Source organism: Gopherus flavomarginatus, chromosome 3 (assembly GCF_025201925.1).
Source record: "Gopherus flavomarginatus isolate rGopFla2 chromosome 3, rGopFla2.mat.asm, whole genome shotgun sequence".
Classification (NCBI taxonomy): domain Eukaryota; kingdom Metazoa; phylum Chordata; order Testudines; family Testudinidae; genus Gopherus; species Gopherus flavomarginatus.
The window spans coordinates 243,380,680-243,400,661 of NC_066619.1; the positions used below are offsets into that span (position 1 = coordinate 243,380,680).

The 19,982-nt window shown below is 47.4% G+C and overlaps 1 protein-coding gene across 4 annotated transcripts in view; it reads right to left on the reverse strand.

The window, feature by feature from the left end:
* The window catches only part of DTHD1 (death domain containing 1), a 73,255-nt gene that overhangs the window by 34,234 nt on the left and 19,039 nt on the right, over window positions 1-19,982 (reverse strand). The window contains exon 9 of one of the 4 annotated variants that reach the window (XR_007773559.1): window positions 8,085-8,362. The exons of 2 other annotated variants lie outside the window; for them this stretch is intronic. Coding sequence is in view for 1 of the 2 variants with exons in the window: in XM_050947453.1 (XP_050803410.1) it covers window positions 19,568-19,576 (9 nt within the window). In the remaining variant the exon portion in view is untranslated. Of the gene's footprint in view, window positions 1-8,084; window positions 8,363-19,519; window positions 19,577-19,982 lie in introns of all 4 variants that reach the window. One more of the 4 variants, XM_050947453.1, reaches the window with a different exon arrangement.

Here is a 19,982-nt window from a genome sequence, read left to right on the forward strand (position 1 = left end):
TGTGGTTAAAGAATAGGCAGTTATGGTATAGAAGGAATGCTTATTATTGTAAACTGGATATTTTTTAGCTTAGATACACTGATCTAGGTGTAAGTATAGTTTGTTAAAATGACCATAACGCTTTTTTTGTTGTTGTAGATTGCAATGCATTTTATTTCTCTAACTGGAAGAGAATTGGCCCTTGATTATCCCAAAAGGCCAAAAGCCAGTGTTAGAACTAATCCTGGATCTCCGAAGTAAATTTAGCAGAATTTGAGGGATGGGCACACATTTGGTTTTAAGAATACATAAGCCCCTTCATTTTCAGGTTAAACCGACTTTTACTGAAAAATTCTTGTTTTACAGAAAGTATTCATTTTTTTTCTGATTTTTCACCCATCTTTAGTATCATCATTCAAATATATAAATTTTTTAGGAAAATGCAATACATTGTATGATATATGTATTACAATAATACATTAGACTCTGGGTGTGTGTGTGCAAAGCTGCCTATTGAAGTAAGGCTATGTATTCATCTAGAAGATACACACAAGAAACAGGCACACACACAAGCTCTGAAGTGTGTGTGTGTGTATGAATGTATTGATGAATCTCTCACCCATCATGTACACATTTCAAGCTGTTAGCAGATGATATAAAGATTTGATAGATATTTTTTCCTTCCAATTTTAGTGTATCAGAATATGTTTTTAGAACACAAGTATTTGAAAGTTTTAAAAACAAAAACAGGAGAAAAGGATGAAATTGAGAGTATGCACTACAAATGGTGTGGCCAAATTATTAAATGCAAATATTTACAGGCTAATAGTTCTAAGCATACAACAGTAAACTGTTTATTCAAATTAAAAGTTTTATTTGGAGATTAGACATTTTCTTAAATTCAGAGGTGGCATTGTGTTTTGAGTTCTGTTTTAGTTCTGCAGCAAACCACATTGAACAGAATTCAAAGCATTAATCTACTGAATACTCCCCCGCCCCCCGGTCTTTCCATCCACCAAAATAAACCCTGATATTTTCCCAGAAAAAGTAATCATCTTTTTCACTGATCTCACCCCCCTTTTTTTTGTGGTTGTAATAAACACTGATACATTTTCAGAAAAAAAAAATAAAATAAAAATTGAAAATGAAGGGCCCTAAGGATACAGGAAAAAGTCAGAAGTTTTATGTTAACCATCTGAAAGATTTATCATCCATGATTTTAGGATGACTGACCACAACATGATGTCAAGCTAATCCAAATATGACAAAAGCTTCAGGACAACCTTTTGGGAGATAGACTGGGACTTTCATTATGAACAAAAGTAAGAAATGCACAAAAAGACTAACTGTGGACACCATGTCTATATTATATGAGAGTGTCACAACAAAAAATTAGTTTTCCAAAGCTGCTCTATCCTCTTCATAAAAAGCAAGATGTTAGAAGCTCTTAGCAGGACAATATGAGGTGGTTTCTTTGAAGGGATCATGCTTAGTGTGATGGTATTTAACTAAATCTTATACAATGTGAACTAGCCAAGAGAAACGAGAAACCGTCTCCTGAACATCACTGCCTTCAAAGAAAAGAATGAGTAAGCTCTAAATTAGATACAGCTGTGCCCAAGGGGTGAGGCTTTGATTCTGCAGTGCTGTTAAGGGATAGGATAAGTGACTTATTTTCCTGTCTGTCTTCTACAGATAACCTCTTCCCTCTCAGCTGGTGAAAAGGAGAGTCGGTTTGTTTTGTTTTGTTGTACTGAAAAGCTTACTAATTTTAATTGCTGTGCAAAACTGAATTCTTGTAAGATCAGGAACTATGGCTGCCATAACTCTGCTCCCATTGAAGCTGGTGGGAACAGCATAGAGCTAATGCTGAATGCTTCTGAAAATCTCATCCTACAGCATAAGGAAGTGCAAAGTACTAATAACTTCAAACAACATTCTGTATTGACAGCTACTATGACTCTTGTTCCAAATCAACCAAAGAGGGAAGAAAGATGCATCTTGAAAGCAAAAATAAACTCTATGTGCATAATGATGCTAAGGGCTTTAATACTTAATGCATGCTACCAGGACAACCCCTTTTGGAGGAGCTATAACAACCAGAATAGTAGTCTACAAATAGACTGGGCTATATTGTTATCCATATAACACCAATACCATGTACACACTCTGCATTATCAATATGCCAGAGCTGAACAGTTCAGAACAGAGTGAGCACTGTATTTACTGTGCCTGTGAGATTCATGGCTTTATAACCACTGTACAGTATTAACATAAACCTCATAGAACTGCGTAGAGAAGAAACAATGTGGCTTCAGGGTATCTGAAAAACAGAAGTGGGTTAACATATTCTGAAGAAACAATGCCATAGATGTGTATTATGTACTTACTGTAGTATAGCAAGTGTGTAATATAGGCAGGAAATTAATTGTGGAGGGGAGTAACTGATTAAACTTCTTGATGAAATTACATATTTTTATTCTCTGCACAATAATGTGATAAGTGTCTCGTAACTCTTTCATTAAGTACATCAAACACTGTTCTTCTTCGAGTGATTGCTCATATCCATTCCAGGTAGGTGTGTGCGCCGCGCATGCACGTTTGCCGGAAACTTTTTTACCCTAGCAACTCCAGTGGGCCGGCAGGTCGCCCCCTAGAGTGGCGCCACTATGGCACTTGATATATACCCCTGCCGGTCCGCCCGCTCCTCAGTTCCTTCTTACCGCCGTGTCGGTTGCTGGAACTGTGGCGAGCAGCTTGCTGTCCTCCACGTTCCTAGCTCTCCCTTGTACACTGTTCGTAGTTGTAGTTGTAAATTGTTTCAAAAACAGTTTAAGGTAGTATAGTAGTTAGTTGTTTGTATATAGTTGTAGAACTTATTCGCAGGTGGGCCGTTGCCCTTTCTGGCGCCCGGCACCGGGCTCATGCCTGGTTCGCCAGGCTTCAAGCAGTGCTCAGCATGCAAGAAGCCGATGCAGACTAGCGATCCCCACGACGCATGCCTCAAGTGCCTGGGGGAATCGCACATCATTGAGAAGTGTCGTATATGCAAAGTCTTTAAGCCTCGCACAAAGAAGGAGAGGGATCAAAGACTCCGCGCTCTCCTAATGGAAGCGGCACTGACTCCGGTACCGGCAGCGCAACCGGCCACTTCTACTCCGGCACCAGACCACACCGGCACTGGCAAGACTCCCCGGCACCATCCATCCCCAGCACCGGGAGCCGATCCAAGACCCTTGACGTCTGCAACACCATCTAGCAGGCTTGAGTGGAATGCCCGGCACCTACCTTGGCCACGGCACCACCTGCAGGGCTGCTGTCGACTCTGGGCCCAGAAGGTCCGTCGAGTCCGGCCCCTCCTAGCTCCCCCTTGAGATCGGGGGTCGAGCTGTTAGTCCCATCTACGCCGGAGACCTTCGCCTCGGCACGGGACTTGATAGCGCTCACTGAGCCATCGCAGCCTCAAACCACGGTACCCCCGGGGTGGGTAACCTCCAGAGGCAAGCCAATGCTGAGAGCGCCGTCTCCGGAGTCCAGGCACCGATCGCTCTGGAGACGTGAACTCTCGCACTCTGGGCGCCGCTCGCAGTCCCGGCACTGTTCTTCTTGGCGGTACCAGTCGCACTCGCGGCGCCGATCAGCATCTGCATGGTCCCGGTCTGGCTCCTCTTACTACCGGCACTGAGACTCTAGGAGCCGTTCACCTCGGCGTTCAGCTCCTCGGTCGACCTCCTGGCACCGAGCCGGTGGTAGGTCCCGATCCCGGTTGACCTCCCGGCACTGCGTCAGTGGCAGGTCCCGGTCCCCAGTGCCATCCCGGCACCGCACTGAATGCAGATCGCGGTCCCGCTCTCGGCACCGACCTCGAGGCAGATCCCGATCCGGATCTCAGCACCGACTACCACGCCATTCCCGGTCCTGATCCCGGCACCGGTACGACTCACGGTACCGATCCTCGGCACCAAGGAGATAGTCGGCGTCGGCATATAGAGAGGTCTATCAAACTGGCTCGGCGCCTCCATGGCCTTCAAGGGAACCATCCGTGTCCTCTCAGGCAGAGAGCGCCTATATGCTGGGGCAGGACAGACACGCGGCCCTGTTTCAGGACCCTCCACCTCAAGAACGAGGGCCTCAGCAGTGGGGGTTTTGGACCCCCTGGGAGTACTGCCAAGCCCAGGGTCCACAACATATCACTCTCCACCCTGCGGCGGAACGCAGGCCACCAGAGGCAACGGTGTCTCGACCCCCTCCCTTCCCGGAAGCAGAGGACAGGTCCAGCCACCAGGACCCAGAGCTCCCTCCAGAGACGGAGGTGCAGCCCCAGACAGAACCCCTCGTGGACGCTCTGCTGCCAGGGGTCTCCTTGTCATCTTCCCCTGATGAGGCAGTGGCAGGTACCTCGTCCTCCAGACCTCCCCCTCTAGATCTTAGGGCACATCAGGACCTCCTCAGGCGCATGACGCAGAACCTGGACATTCAAGCAGAGGAGGTCTCTGAAATCGAGGACCCGGTGGTGAGCATCCTCTCTGCCGATGCGCCCACCAGAGTGGCCCTGCCTTTCATCAAGACTATTCAGGCCAATGCCACCACTATCTGGCAGTCACCGGCCTCCATCCCTCCAACCGCTCGAGGAGTGGAAAGAAAGTACATGGCCCCCTCTAAGGGCTATGAATACTTACATGTTCACCTGACACCCTGCTCCCTTGTGGTCCAGTCGGTGAACGACAGGGAGCGCCATGGTCAAGAGGCCCCGGCGCCCAAGTCTAAGGAGGCGAGGCGGATGGACCTCCTGGGCCATAAGGTTTATTCAGCGGGGGCGCTACAGCTCAGGGTCTCGAACCAGCAGGCCCTCCTTAGCCGCTACTCTTTTAACTCCTGGGTAGTGGCGGGCAAATTTACAGAGCTGTTACCGCAGGACGCGCGTCAGAAATTTACCACCATTCTTGACGAGGGCAAAAAGGTAGCGAGGACCTCGCTACAAGCCTCCTTAGATGCTGCGGACTCGGCCGCTCGGACCCTTGCCTCAGGGCTTACGATGCGCCGCATTTCCTGGCTCCCGGTCTCTGGCCTTCTGCCAGAGCTCCAGCATACTATCCAGGACCTCTCCTTTGAAGGCCAGGGCCTGTTTTCTGATAAGACAGACCCCAGACTAAAGGACCTTAAAGACAATAGGGTCATCATACCGTCTTTGGGGATGCATACGCCTGCGACACAGCGCAGGCCCTTCCGGCAAGAGAACCAACAGCAGCAGCGTCGGCTGTATCCTCAGTTCCATCTGCGGCAGGACCTTAATAGGCGCCGTGGCAGGAACAATAGACACAGAGAGTTGGGTGGCCAAACGGGGCAAAACCAAGGCTCCGCCAAGGCCCCACCCGGACCCAAGCCTTCATTTTGAAGGTGCACCCAAGGGCGCAGTACCAGTTTCCCCTTCGGATCCTTCTCCGCAGTTTTCCAACCGTCTTTCATTTTTCCTCCAGGCGTGGACCCAAATAACATCGGACAGTTGGGTCTTGCGCACTGTGCAGGCCGGTTATCGCCTGCAGTTTTCATCGCCCCCCATCTCCCACCCTCGTCCCTCTTCAGGGACCCCTCTCACGAGCAATTCCTCCATCAGGAGGTGCAGACGATCCTCGTCAAGGGAGCCATAGAGGAGGTTCCAGAAAGCGAGAAGGGCAAGGGGTTTTATTCCCGCTACTTTCTAATCCCCAAGTCCAAGGGGGGTCTCAGGCCTATCCTCGACCTGCGGGAACTCAACAAGTATATGGTGAAGTTGAAGTTCCGTATGGTATCCCTTGGGACCATCATCCCATCCCTGGATCCTGGAGACTGGTACGCCGCCCTCGACATGCAGGACGCTTACTTCCATATCGCCATATCCCCCCAGCACAGGCGTTTCCTTCACTTTGAGGTCGACCACCAACATTATCAATTTGCGGTCCTCCTGTTTGGCCTCTCTACGGCCCCGAGGGTGTTCATGAAATGCATGGCAGTCGTCGTCACATACCTTCGGCGCGGCCGCATTCACGTGTCCCCCTACCTTGACGACTGGCTGGTCCAGGGCACATCGGAGCTGCAGGTCCACGACCACGTCCGCAGGATCAGCAGCCTCTTTGCTGTCCTAGGCCTCGTGATCAACGTGGACAAGTCTACTCTGCTCCCCACGCAGAGGATAGAGTTCATCGGAGCCGTTCTGGACTCTACCCTGGCCAGGGCCTTGCTACCCTTGCCCAGGTTCCAGTCGCTATCGGCCATCATTCTGCGCTTGCAGGCGGCCCCGCTGACCTCTGTAAGAACATGTCTGGCCCTCCTGGGACATATGGCGGCCTGTACGTTCGTGACAGCGTATGCCCGACTCCGCATGAGGCCTCTTCAATCTTGGCTCATCGCGCAGTACTGGCCGGCCAGACATTCATTGGACACAGTTGTCACCGTCCCCCAAGGGGTACTGGACTCCCTTTGGTGGTGGCTGGACCAGTCCGTAATCTGTGCAGGGCTCCCGTTCCATCCGCCCCAACCCTCGGCATCCCTGACGACGGATGCCTCAGATCTGGGCTGGGGGGCGCACAGCGGCGCTCGGAGAACTCAGGGCCTGTGGACCCCTCAGGAGCTGGACCTCCACATCAACATACGGGAGTTGAGAGCGGTCCGTCTTGCTTGTCAAGCGTTCGTCCATCACCTTCAAGGTCGTTATGTCACGGTGTTCACCGACAACACGACGACCATGTTCTACATCAACAAGCAGGGTGGCACCAGGTCCTCTCCCCTATGTCACGAGGCGATGCGACTCTGGGAGTTTTGTATAGCCCATGCCATTCACCTTTCCGCCTCCTATCTCCCGGGAGTACGAAACACTCTAGCGGATCGACTGAGCAGGTCCTTCTGCTTGTATGAGTGGTCCCTCTGCCCGGACGTCGCCCTCTCACTCTTCCAGAGGTGGGGTCGTCCCTGGATGGACCTCTTTGCGTCCAAGGAGAACAGGAAATGTCAGACATTCTGCTCCTTTCAGGGTCGGGAGCCTGGGTCGATAGCGGATGCCTTCCTGATCCCATGGGCGACCCATCTGTTTTACGTGTTCCCTCCCTTTCCGCTGGTACACAGGGTCCTCCTCAAGGTGCGCAGAGACAGAGCTCGCGTGATTCTGATAGCTCCAGCGTGGGCCAGGCAACATTGGTACCCCATGTTGCTGGACCTCTCAGTAGCCAACCCAGTTGCTCTGCCCCTTCATCAGGACCTGATCACCCAGGACCACGGCAGGCTCTGTCACCCGAACCTTCAGTCTCTGCACCTTACGGCATGGCTCCTGCGTGGTTGACTGGCTCCGAGTTACGCTGCTCTACCCTGGTTTGGGAGGTTCTCCTGGGCAGTAGGAAGCCTTCCACCAGGGCTACTTACTCGGCTAAGTGGAAGCGTTTTTCCTGTTGGTGTTCGGAGAAAGGTTTTCTCCCTACGGAGGTTCCCATCACCACTATTCTGGACTACATCTGGTCCCTCAAGACTCAGGGTCTGGCGTTATCGTCCCTTCGTGTTCACCTAGCGGCTATCTCCACGTTTAATCCCGGAGGGGACGGACGTTCCGTCTTCTCCCACCCTATGGTGGCGAGGTTCCTGAAGGGGTTGGAACGTCTCTATCCACAGGTCCGTCCTCCTGCCCCTTCATGGGATCTCAACCTGGTCCTAACTCGGCTCATGGGCCCTCCATTTGAGCCGTTAGCGACTTGCTCCCTGCTCCACCTCTCATGGAAGACCGCCTTCCTAGTGGCCATCACCTCAGCTAGGTGGGTGTCGGAACTACGGGCCCTCACAGTAGATCCCCCGTATACGGTATTCCATAAAGACAAGGTGCAGCTGAGACCACACCCTGCCTTTCTACCCAAGGTGGTCTCAGCTTTTCACATTAACCAGGAGATCTTCCTCCCCATCTTTTTCCCAAAGCCCCATTCGTCCCGCAGGGAGCAACAACTTCACTCGCTAGATGTCCGTCGGGCGCTAGCGTTTTATGTGGACAGGACCAAACCGTTCCGCAAGTCCCCCCAACTATTCGTGGCGGTAGCGGACCGGGTCAAGGGACTACCGATTTCCTCGCAGAGGATATCTTCCTGGGTTACCTCCTGTATCAGGACCTGTTATGACCTGGCCCACGTTCCTGCGGGCCGTGTGACTGCACACTCCACCAGGGCACAGGCTTCATCGCTGGCTTTCCTTGCTTGCATGCCGATCCAAGACATTTGTAGGGCGGCGACTTGGTCATCGGTCCACACATTCGCTTCCCATTACGCCCTGGTCCAGCAGTCCAGAGATGATGCGGCCTTTGGCTCTGCAGTGCTGCATGCCGCGACTTCTCACTCCGACCCCACCGCCTAGGTAAGGCTTGGGATTCACCTACCTGGAATGGATATGAGCAATCACTCTAAGAAGAAAAGACGGTTACTCACCTTTGTAACTGGTGTTCTTCGAGATGTGTTGCTCATATCCATTCCACACCCGCCCTCCTTCCCCACTGTCGGAGTAGCCGGCAAGAAGGAACTGAGGAGCGGGCGGGCCGGCAGGGGTATATATCAAGTGCCATAGTGGCGCCACTCTAGGGGGCAACCTGCCGGCCCACTGGAGTTGTTAGGGTAAAAAAGTTTCCGGCAAACGTGCACGCACGGCGCGCACACCTACCTGGAATGGATATGAGCAACACATCTCGAAGAACACTCGTTACAAAGGTGAGTAACCGTCTTTTATATTAACATCACATGGAATTTGAAATTGCCTGCAGTAAGTTAGCAACATTGCTATTGTAATTACATTTGTAAGCCTATGCATAGTAACACTTACACGCTTATTGCAACTCTACCACCTCACTGCATCTTATGTTTGTTTTGGCTATGTAGTGCATAGTTATTACATTTTATCACTTACATCGGGGTGGGTAAATATTTTGGCCCAATGGCCACATCTGGGTATAGAAATTGTTTTGCGGGCCATGAGTGCTCACAAAATTGGGGTTGGGGTGCAGGGGGAGAGGTGAGGGCTCTGGCTGGGGGCGCAGGCTCCAGAATGGGGCCAGAAATGAGTTCAGGGTGCAGGAAGGGGCTCTGGACTCGGATAGCAGGGGTGGGGTGTGTGTTGAGTGGTGAGGGCTCCAGCTGGGGGTATGGGCTCTGTGGTGGGGCTGAGAATGAGGGGTTGGGGTGCAGGAGCATGCTCTGGGCTGGGATCATGGGGTTTGGAAGGTGGCAGGGAAATCAGGCTGGGGCAGGGGATTGGGGTGTGGGGAGAGGCTCTGGGGTGCAGGCTCCAGGTAGTGCTTACCTCAAGCAGCTCCTGGAAGCAGCAGCATATCCCCTGTCTGGCTCCTAGGCGGAGGTACAGCCAGGCAGCTCTTTTGCATGCCACCCCTGCAGCTCCCGTTGGCCATGGTTTCTGGCCAATGGGAGCTGTGTGGGCAGTGCTTGGGGTGGGGGCAGCATGTGGAGCAGAGCCCCCTTGCTGCCCCTATGCATAGGACCCAGAGGGTGGACATCCCACTGCTTCTGGGAGCGCTGGAGCAGGGCAAGCCCCAGACCTCACTCCCCAGTGGGAGCTCAAGGGCTGTATTAAAACGGCTGGTGGGTCGGGTCCAGCCTGTGGGCTGTAGTTTGCCCACCCCTGACTTACATGCATACCTATCCTTGCTTGTCTAGTTTTACTTGTTTTATTAAGATGCTTTTGTTCTTTAGAAGCCAAAATCAATGGGAAGGACCTACATATAATTAAAATGTGTGGATCACACCACTGAGTCTAAAAATTAGGACAAACATTTTATGACAACTTGGCCTATAGACTTTTTAGCCATGTTAGTAGTTTTAGATCAGGTTATAAAGCACCTTAGCTAATCAAAAGCTCCCTTTTAGCTACTAGAATATTAATCTGAGTAATCCATATTATCAGACTTTGGTATGCCATTCTGTTTTTCACTCTGTCACCCTCACTTTCAATGGCATGAATCAAACTGCACCCTTGACTTGTGCCCACTGACTTCCCTGTAAGTTCTTCTGGGCAGGGACTGAATTTTTTTTATGTATTTTGTGAAATGTCTAACAGAATTTTTGGTGCTATAAAATAATATCTTCCTAGCTTTGCCATGCTATCCCAAATCTCATGTAAAGATCAAAAGAATATGAGACAAATTGATAAAAATACAACAATGATTGACGTTCATTGTAAACCCAATTTTGACTTTTAGTCAAAACAAAGTGGAAGGAAAGGCCTGGTGCTTACTCAAATTCAGCATTGCAGAAATCATTGCACTAGTGTTTCTTTCTTTGGCTCATATCTCTTTGCAGCCTCTTGGATGGTTTGTTAGCCGGGACTGAATCCAGAATCAAACAATCAAAATATAAGCCTGCACTGCTTGAACTAAACCTATTAGCTGGAAATAGCAGCAGCCTCAAACTTCACATCGACAAGCCAGTAAAGGAGGACAAAAACACTCTATGGACTATGCTGCACCCATTCCTGGGAATATGAATCCCAAATGTCTATGGTTCATAGCAGTTGAATTCCCCATAGGGAACAGTAGCAGATTCATAAACCAGGCCTGGTTTACACTACAAAGTTAGAGCAACATAAGTCGCCTTGTGTTGACCTACTTGTGCATGTGTCTACACTTACATTTGTTTTCCACCAATGAAAGTACCCTATTATCGTAACATAGTAACACCACGTCCATGAGCAGCATTGATGGTCGATGTGCTGAGGTTGATGCAGCACGAGTGCACACATTCCTATGTCTATCCTAACAGTTCTCCAACAGCTGTCCCACAATACCCAACACTGACTGCTCTGGTCTCAACTGTAACTCCACTGCCCAGGAATCACATAGACTGGAAGGCCCTCTCCCATTTAAAGCCCTGCACATTTTTAAAATGCCTTTTCCTAAGTGCCCAGCTTGGTGAGCACACCTAACAGCTCTTCATTGTTTTATGCAACTTCCCAACCCTCCATGTTGGCTGTTGGCTACATGCTCCAACTTGGAGTAGACAGGAGATATTGGATCTTCTGTGCCTTTGGGGAGAAGTGGCTGAGCAGGCAGAGCTCTGGATCAGCCAAAGTAATGTTGACATCTATAAGCAGATCTCATGGGGGATGCAGAAGAAGGGATATGACAGGGACCAGCAGCAGTGCTCTGTAAGCGAAGGAACTGAGGCAGGCATGCCAGGGAGGCCTTCTGTCAATGCAGTGCCTGTCATAAACAGATAGCTAAGGGTTAATGTCTCTTTCACCTGGAAAAAAGTAACCTGAAGCACCTGACCAGAGGACCAATCAGGAAACAGGATTTTTTCAACTCTGGGTGGAGGGAAGTTTGTGTGTGAGTCCTTTGTTCTTGGTCTTCTGCCTGTATGCTCTCTCGGCTATGAGGGGATTTCTATTTCCTGCTTTCTAATCTTCTGTTTCCAAGTTGTGAGTACAAAGATGGTTTGTTTTGTATTTACATGTCTATAGTTGCTGGAGTGCTTTGAATTGTATTCTTTTTGAATAAGGCTGTTTATTCAATATTCTTTTAAGCAATTGACCCTGTATTTGTCACCTTAATACAGAGACCATTTTTATGTATTTTTCTTTCTTTTTATATAAAGCTTTCTTTTCAGACCTGTTGGAGTTTTTCTTTAGTGGGGAACTCTAGGGAATTGAGTCTGCAGCTCACCAGGGAATTGGTGGGAGGAAGAAGTCAGGGGGAAATCTGTGTGTGTTAGATTTACTAGCCTGACTTTGCATTCCCTCTGGGTGAAGAGGGAAGTGCTTGTGTTTCCCGGCTGGAAACGGGGGAGGGTGGAATCCCTCTGCTTAGATTCACGGAGGTTGCTTCTGTGTATCTCTCCAGGAACACCTGGAGGGGGGGAAGGGAAAAGGTTTATTTCCCTTTGTTGTGAGACTCAAGGGATTTGGGTCTTGGGGTCCCCAGGGAAGGTTTTTGGGGGGACCAGAGTGCCCCAAAAAACTCTAATTTTTTGGGTGGTGGCAGCTTTACCAGGTCCAAGCTGGTAACTAAGCTTGGAGGTTTTCATGCTAACCCCCATATTTTGGATTCTAAGGTCCAAATCTGGGACTAGGTTATGATATGGTGTGCAGCATAGTGGGAAAGATAGAATCCAGAAGCCAGTAGGAATATTATATTTTTCTTTTCTCTGCTAGGGGCTTTTAAGCAGAAACAGTTTGGGTTTAAAAGGAACCAGAGAGAATTTTTTTTTCTGCTCTCTCTGGGAGTTGTGGCTTGCATATTAAGCAAGAAACCATTAAGGAGCTGTTACGGGTCTTTTGTCACACAATAGCACTCCCATTAGGAGTCAAATACCAGCACTATATACATGCAAATAAAGTGGTTTTTCTGGTTTACTTTACGTTGAAAACATTAGCTAGAGAAAGAAAGGGAAAAAGGCACTGTTGTCAGGCAGACCCCAGGAGGCAACAGAGCCTGCAGTTCAGAAGATAAACACCGGAGGGCACCTCAACACAAGAAAACAGGAACCATGCCTACCAAGACAAAAATGGAGGCCGAAGAACAAATCAAAGAAGCTGAACACAGGTGAGAACTGGAAAAAAGACTACAAGAGATGGAGCTGAGAGAAAGAGAAAGAGAGGCAGCCTACAAAAGAGAGCAAGCAGCCAAAGATGCAGACCACCAAAAACAGCTGGAACTCCAGAGGGAAGCCCACCGACAGGCCATGGAATTAGAAAAGGCTAAGCAAAACAGCCAACCCTAACAACCCTGCGCCAATGATTGTTCCACAGCACAGGAAATTTCCCACCTACAAGGCAGGTGATGACACCGAGGCCTTCTTGGAAAATTTTGAAAGAGCCTGTCTTGGGTACCACATCCCTGAAGACCAGTACATGGTAGAATTGAGGCCACAGCTCAGTGGACCTTTAGCAGAGGTGGCAGCTGAAATGCCTAAGGAGAACATGAACGACTATAAACTTTTTCAAACCAAGGCCAGATACAGAATGGGGATCACCCCGGATCATGCCCGTCGGCATTTCAGAACCCAAAAGTGGAAACCAGATGTGTCATTTCCCAAACACGCCTACTACGTTGGGAAAAATTATGAGGCCTGGATATCAGGACACAATGTTAAAACCTTGGAAGAACTGCACCTCCTCATACAAATGGAGCAGTTCTTGGATGGTATTCCTGAGGACATCACATGGTACATACAAGATGGAAAACCCAAAAATCTCGCTGAGGCGAGGGAGATTGGAGCCAGATGGATGGAAGTGGCAGAAAGCAAGAAAGCTACGGTCAAGGGGAACGAATACCCCAGGGGGCACACCGACCATAAACCCTACAACCGAGGACAGCCAAAGACCCCACATACAACCCAAGTAAAGCCACAGACGCCCTATTCTTCCACCTCACCAGTCTCCAGTAACTCACCTTGACCCAGTGACCCATCAGATGGAAGATGCTTTAAGTGTAATGAACTGGGACATATCAAGGCCAACTGTCCAAAGAACGCCATCCGAGTGCAGTTCATTACACCACCATCACCCAAAAGATCCCCAGGCCCGGATGCCTCTCAAATACCCTTGGAGCGGAGGGAAAATTTGAGAGTGGGCGGAAAGAAGGTTACTGCGTGGAGAGACACGGGGGCACAAGTGTCAGCTATCCACCAATCCTTCGTAGACCCCAAATTCATCAACCCAAAGGCCCAAGTGACAATTTACCCCTTCATGTCACAAGCTGTAGACTTGCCTATAGCTGAACTGCCTGTCCAGTACAAAGGCTGGTCAGGAATGTGGACTTTTGCAGTCTATGACAATTATCCTATCCCCATGCTACTGGGGGAAGACTTGGCCAACCAGGTGAAGCGAGCCAAGAGAGTGGGAATGGTTACACGTAGCCAAACCAGGCAAGCTTCCAGACCCATTCCTGTTCCTGAGCCGTCCACAGACGCCCCGTCTGTGTTACCAGAGACCCAGACAGAGGTAGTGGACCCGGATACCATGCCAACCACTGAAACAGCCACAGCATCTCCAGTCCCAGGCCCGGAACTGGAACAGCAACCAACACCAGCAATTGCAACCACATCTTCAAACTCAACGCCAGAGGGCGCCAGCGAGCCAGAACTGGCAGAAGCAACATACAGCCATACCCAAAAGGCTCAGCCCGAGCCTGAAATACAGGCCCTCTCCCATTTAAAGCCCTGCACATTTTTAAAATGCCTTTTCCTAAGTGCCCAGCTTGGTGAGCACACCTAACAGCTCTTCCCTGTTTTATGCAACTTCCCAACCCTCCATGTTGGCTGTTGGCTACATGCTCCAACTTGGAGTAGACAGGAGATATTGGATCTTCTGTGTCTTTGGAGAGAAGTGGCTGAGCAGGCAGAGCTCTGGACCAGCCAAAGTAATGTTGACATCTATAAGCAGATCTCATGGGGGATGCAGAAGAAGGGATATGACAGGGACCAGCAGCAGTGCTCTGTAAGCGAAGGAACTGAGGCAGGCATGCCAGGGAGGCCTTCTGTCAATGCAGTGCCAAGCTGCAGACCTGCCACTTTTACAACAAGATGCATGTCAGACTTGGCAGAGACCCTACAACCACTCTGCACACCACCATGGATTGTTTCACTAATCTTATTACTGAATAAAATGCTATTATTTGGAACATAATTCATCTCTATTAGTTCACAACATATGTTGCAGAGTGCCTACCCATTTTGAAAGCACCCATTTGTTGCTGTACAGTGTGACACACCTCACAGGATCAGTGACAAACACACTGTCATAATCATAAATCAAGCACCACACAATTCCTAACAGGCTCCCAAACAGCCAGGCCAGATACAGCACAGTACAATGCAATATGGTGGCTCATTGTTAAGATAAGAGCTCCTTCAATGTTTCACTAAGCTATATAGTTCTGCATTGAATTCTTGTGTCTGGCTGTTCAAACTCAGCAGATAGCCACCTTTTCCCCTTTTGCTTCACACATTATGCAGGACACAGCAGGTATCTATAACCATTGGAATATTTTTTCACTGAGATCAAATCTTGTGAGTAAACAATGCCAGCATCCTCTCAATCTACCAAAAGCACATTCAACTCTCCTTCTGCACCTTCTGAGTTTGTAGCTGAATCTTTTCTTGCTGCTGTCATGGTGGCCTGTGTATGACTTCATGAGTCAGGGGAGCAAGAGGTAGACTGGGTCACCCAAGATTACTATTGACTGATATTTCAACATTTGCTGCTAATCATCCGCTAGTTGGAAGAGGGTGGGGAAGTCCCTGCTTGTATCTTTAAGAAGACAGGATTATTCAGAAAGCTACAAGTGTCATGCACTTTCCATGACCAGTTCACCCTGATGTTGGTGACGCATCTCTGGTGATTCACCAATGCTTGCATAACTATAGAAAAGTAGCCCTTTCTGTTGATGTACTCTGTGGCAAGTTGGTCTGGTGCCAAAATACAGGGATGTTCTTGCTATCTGTCACTCCACCAAAGTTTGGGATCCCTATTGTTAAAAATCCATCCAGTATCTCCTGCATGTTGCTGGGAGTCAGTCCTGCATATCAGAGTTGATTTAATGGCCCTGCATACTTGCATGATAAGAGCCCCATAGTGGTTTTTCCCAACTCCAAACTGATTGCTCCAGTCAGTGAGTAATCAGGCATTACAAGTTTCCACAGTGCAATTGCCACCATTGATCCACTGTTAGTGCAGTGCTCCTTCTGGTGTCCCTGCACTGGAGGGTTGGGGTGAGTGTGGCACACAGATCCAGGCACGTGGCCTTTCGCATCTGGAAGTTCTGCCACCACTGCTTGTCATTCCAAGCCTGCATTACAGTGCAATCTCACCATTCAGTACTCATTTCTCAGGCCCAGAAATGGCACTCCACCATACGCAGCTGCATCATGAAGGCCATCAATGACCTTGAATTGGTTCTCACTATATCCCACAGCAATTGGTCTTCCAAGAAATCATCATGTTCCCTGCTGATTCATTCTTGCAGCTCGGCAAATAGTGGAGGATCGTGGATCCTGTGCTTGTAATGCTTATGACAATAGTGCAGAGCTGTGCAGGCTCCATGGTTCTGTCAAAGATGGTGGATAGTGAGGAGGGCTGTACAAGTTTGTGGAATTTTTGAAAAAGTTTTGAAAATTATGGGATGGAAACTTACACACTGAGAAGTTGACCCCTTGGTCCCAGGCACCCCTGCGTGACTCGTTTCAACCCCACCATTCATTGCTAAAACTTCCTAAAAGACTATGTGCTGGACACTGGCAAGTTGCACACTGGGATACCTATCCATGGTGAACTGCACTGTGCATCAATACAAGCACTCTGGGTGTGGATGTGCAGTGCTGACACAAGGATACAAGTACGCCTGTACACATGCAATATGCTAATTTCAGTGGCTTAATGACAATGTGAACATAAGAATGGTTGTACTGGATCAGACCAATGGTCCATCTAGCCCAGTATCCTGTCTACTGACAGTGGCCAAAGCTAGGTGCCCCAGAGGGAGTGAACCTAACAGGTAATGATCAAATGATCTCTCTCCTGCCATCCATCCCCACCCTCTGACAAACAGAGGCTAGGGACACCATTCCTTACCCGTCCTGGCTAATAGCCATCAATGGACTTAACCTCCATGAATTTATCCAGTTCTCTTTTAAACACTGTTATAGTTCTAGCCTTCACGACCTCCTCAGGCAAGGAGTTCCACAAGTTGACTGTGCACTGTGTGAAGAAGAATTTCCTTTTATTTGTTTTAAACCTGCTGCCCATTACTTTCATGTGGTGGCCCCTAGTTCTTGTATTATGGGAATAAGAACATAACTTTTCCTTACTCACTTTCTCCACATTACTCATGATTTTATATACCTCTATCATATCCCCCCATAGTCTCGTCTTTTCCAAGCTGAAAAGTCCTATCCTCTTTAATCTCCCCTCATGTGGGACCCATTCCAAACCCCTAATCATTTTAGTTGCCCTTCTCCGAACCTTTTCTAGTGCCAGTATAACCAATGTAACTTGCATCAACCCTAGTTTATAGTGTAGACATGGCCAAAGTCTAAACCTGTGTTCATGAGGGTTTCATTACCACTATCATGCATATGAAATTTCTATTGCCCTTTTGTACTTAGACCAATGTCTTTTAAGAGACAGAAGTTGACTTAACTAAAGTACTTGAAGTATTTGTTCTTTTTCTTGTTGAGGTTAAAAAGGAAGGACAGAAGACAATTCAAAATAGCAATTCTTGCCAACTGTTTCTAAAAAGATGCCGGTTGTGTACACACAGAATATTTGCAACATGGAGACATCTGATTATGATGCTATTTTTTTCTACTCATAGTATTTTATAGGGAAGCATTTCATTTTTGGGGTAGAAAATGAAGTGCAAATCTTGCCATATGTAAGCAAACTATCCACAAATATGTGAGCATTTCCAAAAACGTACTTTTTTTATATTAATATTTTCATTCAGGGCAGAATCTGACTCCTTTCAGTCTCTCCTAAGTAAACTCATCACCACCATCTAGAGGAAGTTTCTTTGGAAACCCAGGGCTTGCACTGATCCCCTGAAGTGATGTATTACATATGTCTGTTATATATCTCCTATCAAGAAACACATTTTGAGAGTAATAAGGCCTATCTTGCTCAAGGGAATTTTGAAATTGCTATATTCAATATAGCAACTGCATACTAGAAAAAAGGTTAACTTATTCTAGATTCACAGAAGAACTACAACTCTGACATTTCATCAATGCTTACAAATAAGCAAGGAAGGAGCAGACTTATTCCTGGTCTATTCCATTCTAATCTGTAGAATAAATGCACACACTGCAATTTCAGAGTTATTTAAAGCAGTCTGAATATACACGTGGAATTCTCAAGAGGTGGGTATAGTATTAGGACACTTTGAGCCATATAGTGGCTGGCCCTATACAGACTTTCCCATCACTTGTGCCCATTTGCAAAAGGCAAGCCACAGTGAGGCTAGTGAATACAGCACCTGCTAAATGACTTGTGCTGCTAGAATCCTAAAAGGGACATGGCTCCACTTCCCACACAAGCCAGCTCTGCTGGTCAAGTAGGAAGGGGGAAAGCATGCTGCACCTTTTCTGAGGATGACAGATGTTCTGCTACTGCATGTGTTTATCTGGGAACTCCAGAAGAAATTGTTTACTGCTTCAGCCAGAATTCCCCATGATGGCTTCCACTTAAGGAAACCACTCTAAGCAGACTATTTTTCTATACCTCAATTTAGACCCCTCAACTGAAATTATTCAGAAAGAGAGCTTATTTTTAAACATCTGGAGCTAGATTTTGAACTCTCCAAATTTACTTCTAGGGATTAGTTTGGGGGTCTCTCCAATAATAGCACACAGTTTTCCAGTCACTACAGAGCAACTACCAAATTACCAATGTTCTTGTGCTTTCTTCTTTCATAGCCATTGGTATCAGTTCAACCTTAACTTTCTTGCCACACTGAGAAAAGAAGGTTGTATAGATAGCAAAGATGACCATAAATTTAAATGTCACATATAATTACTGAAAATTGATAGAAAGTCCCACCAGGACATTTAAGGGCTAATGGTCTTTGCAGTAGAATACAGAAAACAATAAAAGGCCTTGGCAGGTGATTAAATGCCAAAGCAAAGCTGAGGCACCTGATAGGTGCAAATGCGTGTTATTGCAAGTACCATCACATGCCATACATAATATGATTCTTATTATGCACCAAAATGAAAGAAGATGGTATAAACCACAGAATTAGGGGAGGAAGGGAAAGAAACAAAGAGAAGCCTGGGTCCAAAGAAATAGATTTTCTTTAAGTATCCCCTTTGACTCTCCAGGGAAGTGCCACGTATCACTGTTGTAGATAGCTCTGAAGGAGGACTAACTTTTCTGAAAAGTGTTTTTTTTAAAAAGGCGAAGGAGTATATTGTCTTATAAAAGAATTTTGTATTATATTTCACTTAAATAAAACCTATCCTGGTGCAGAAATGTACACAACTTAATCATTCAGGTTCAACCTTTAACACAGCAAAAAATAGCAGAGGGAGAGAGAAATAAAGAGTATGGTAATGGGGAAATAACAGCAAAGAAAGCTGTTTCAGATCTGCAGAAAAGGGATTCATAGCAAGAGTGGTGAAACTATGGAAAGGGACAATGGTGGGAGACTAGTGCTATAAAAGTGGGAGGAATACAATGAGAAATGGAGACATTGACAGCTGATGTAAATTGGCCTTGACTTTGATGGAGCTATGGCAGTTTACAGCATGGTTCACAAAGTCTTGCAGCAAATCTGGGGAGGATTTTAAAAACAAACAGAGTTCTGTAATAAATTGGGAGATGGAGTAAAGATGTTTCAGGCTGAAGATGATACAATATTGGTATTGGAGGTCAGTTGGCATTTCTTTGTACCTTAGAGCCTGGAGATCTGGGTCTTAAGGAGTCAACAGAGTGACATTCCAATGGTCAAAGTGAAAGAAGATTGTTGAAAATCGTATGCATGTCTTTAAGATAGAGACAGGCGAATAACACACGTGACAAAGTTATGGAGACCTACCAGGCATGCAAGGGGATGAAGTATTCAGCTTCAAAGATGACAGTATATCTATGGATACTTAAGGAAAATGAGTAGTCTAAATTCTTCCCTGAGCTTCCCCTGAAATTGTTGCTCTGCACCTTCCCAAACACTGGTCTCTGCCTTAAAGGCATGATCTAGCCCCTATATATTTAATAGTAACTTCCAATACTGACCACTTGTAGCCATTCTATGGTATATTTTGGAGAGCGGGGCGAAAGAAGTGAATTGCAGTATCCTGGATAAACTTGAACTGGGGAATTACATTCGCCCCACAATTTCAGTTGGATGAAATTCTTTATTTCCAGGCCTAAATTAATATCTGGTGGTGCTATGCAAGGTGAAAAAGCTACTATGTTTCAGCCTTGCCCCCAGCAGCGACATTTTATAGGTGGGTTATTCCTGTGTCTGACTGTAGTTTGTAAAGCAAATTAGGATCCTTACT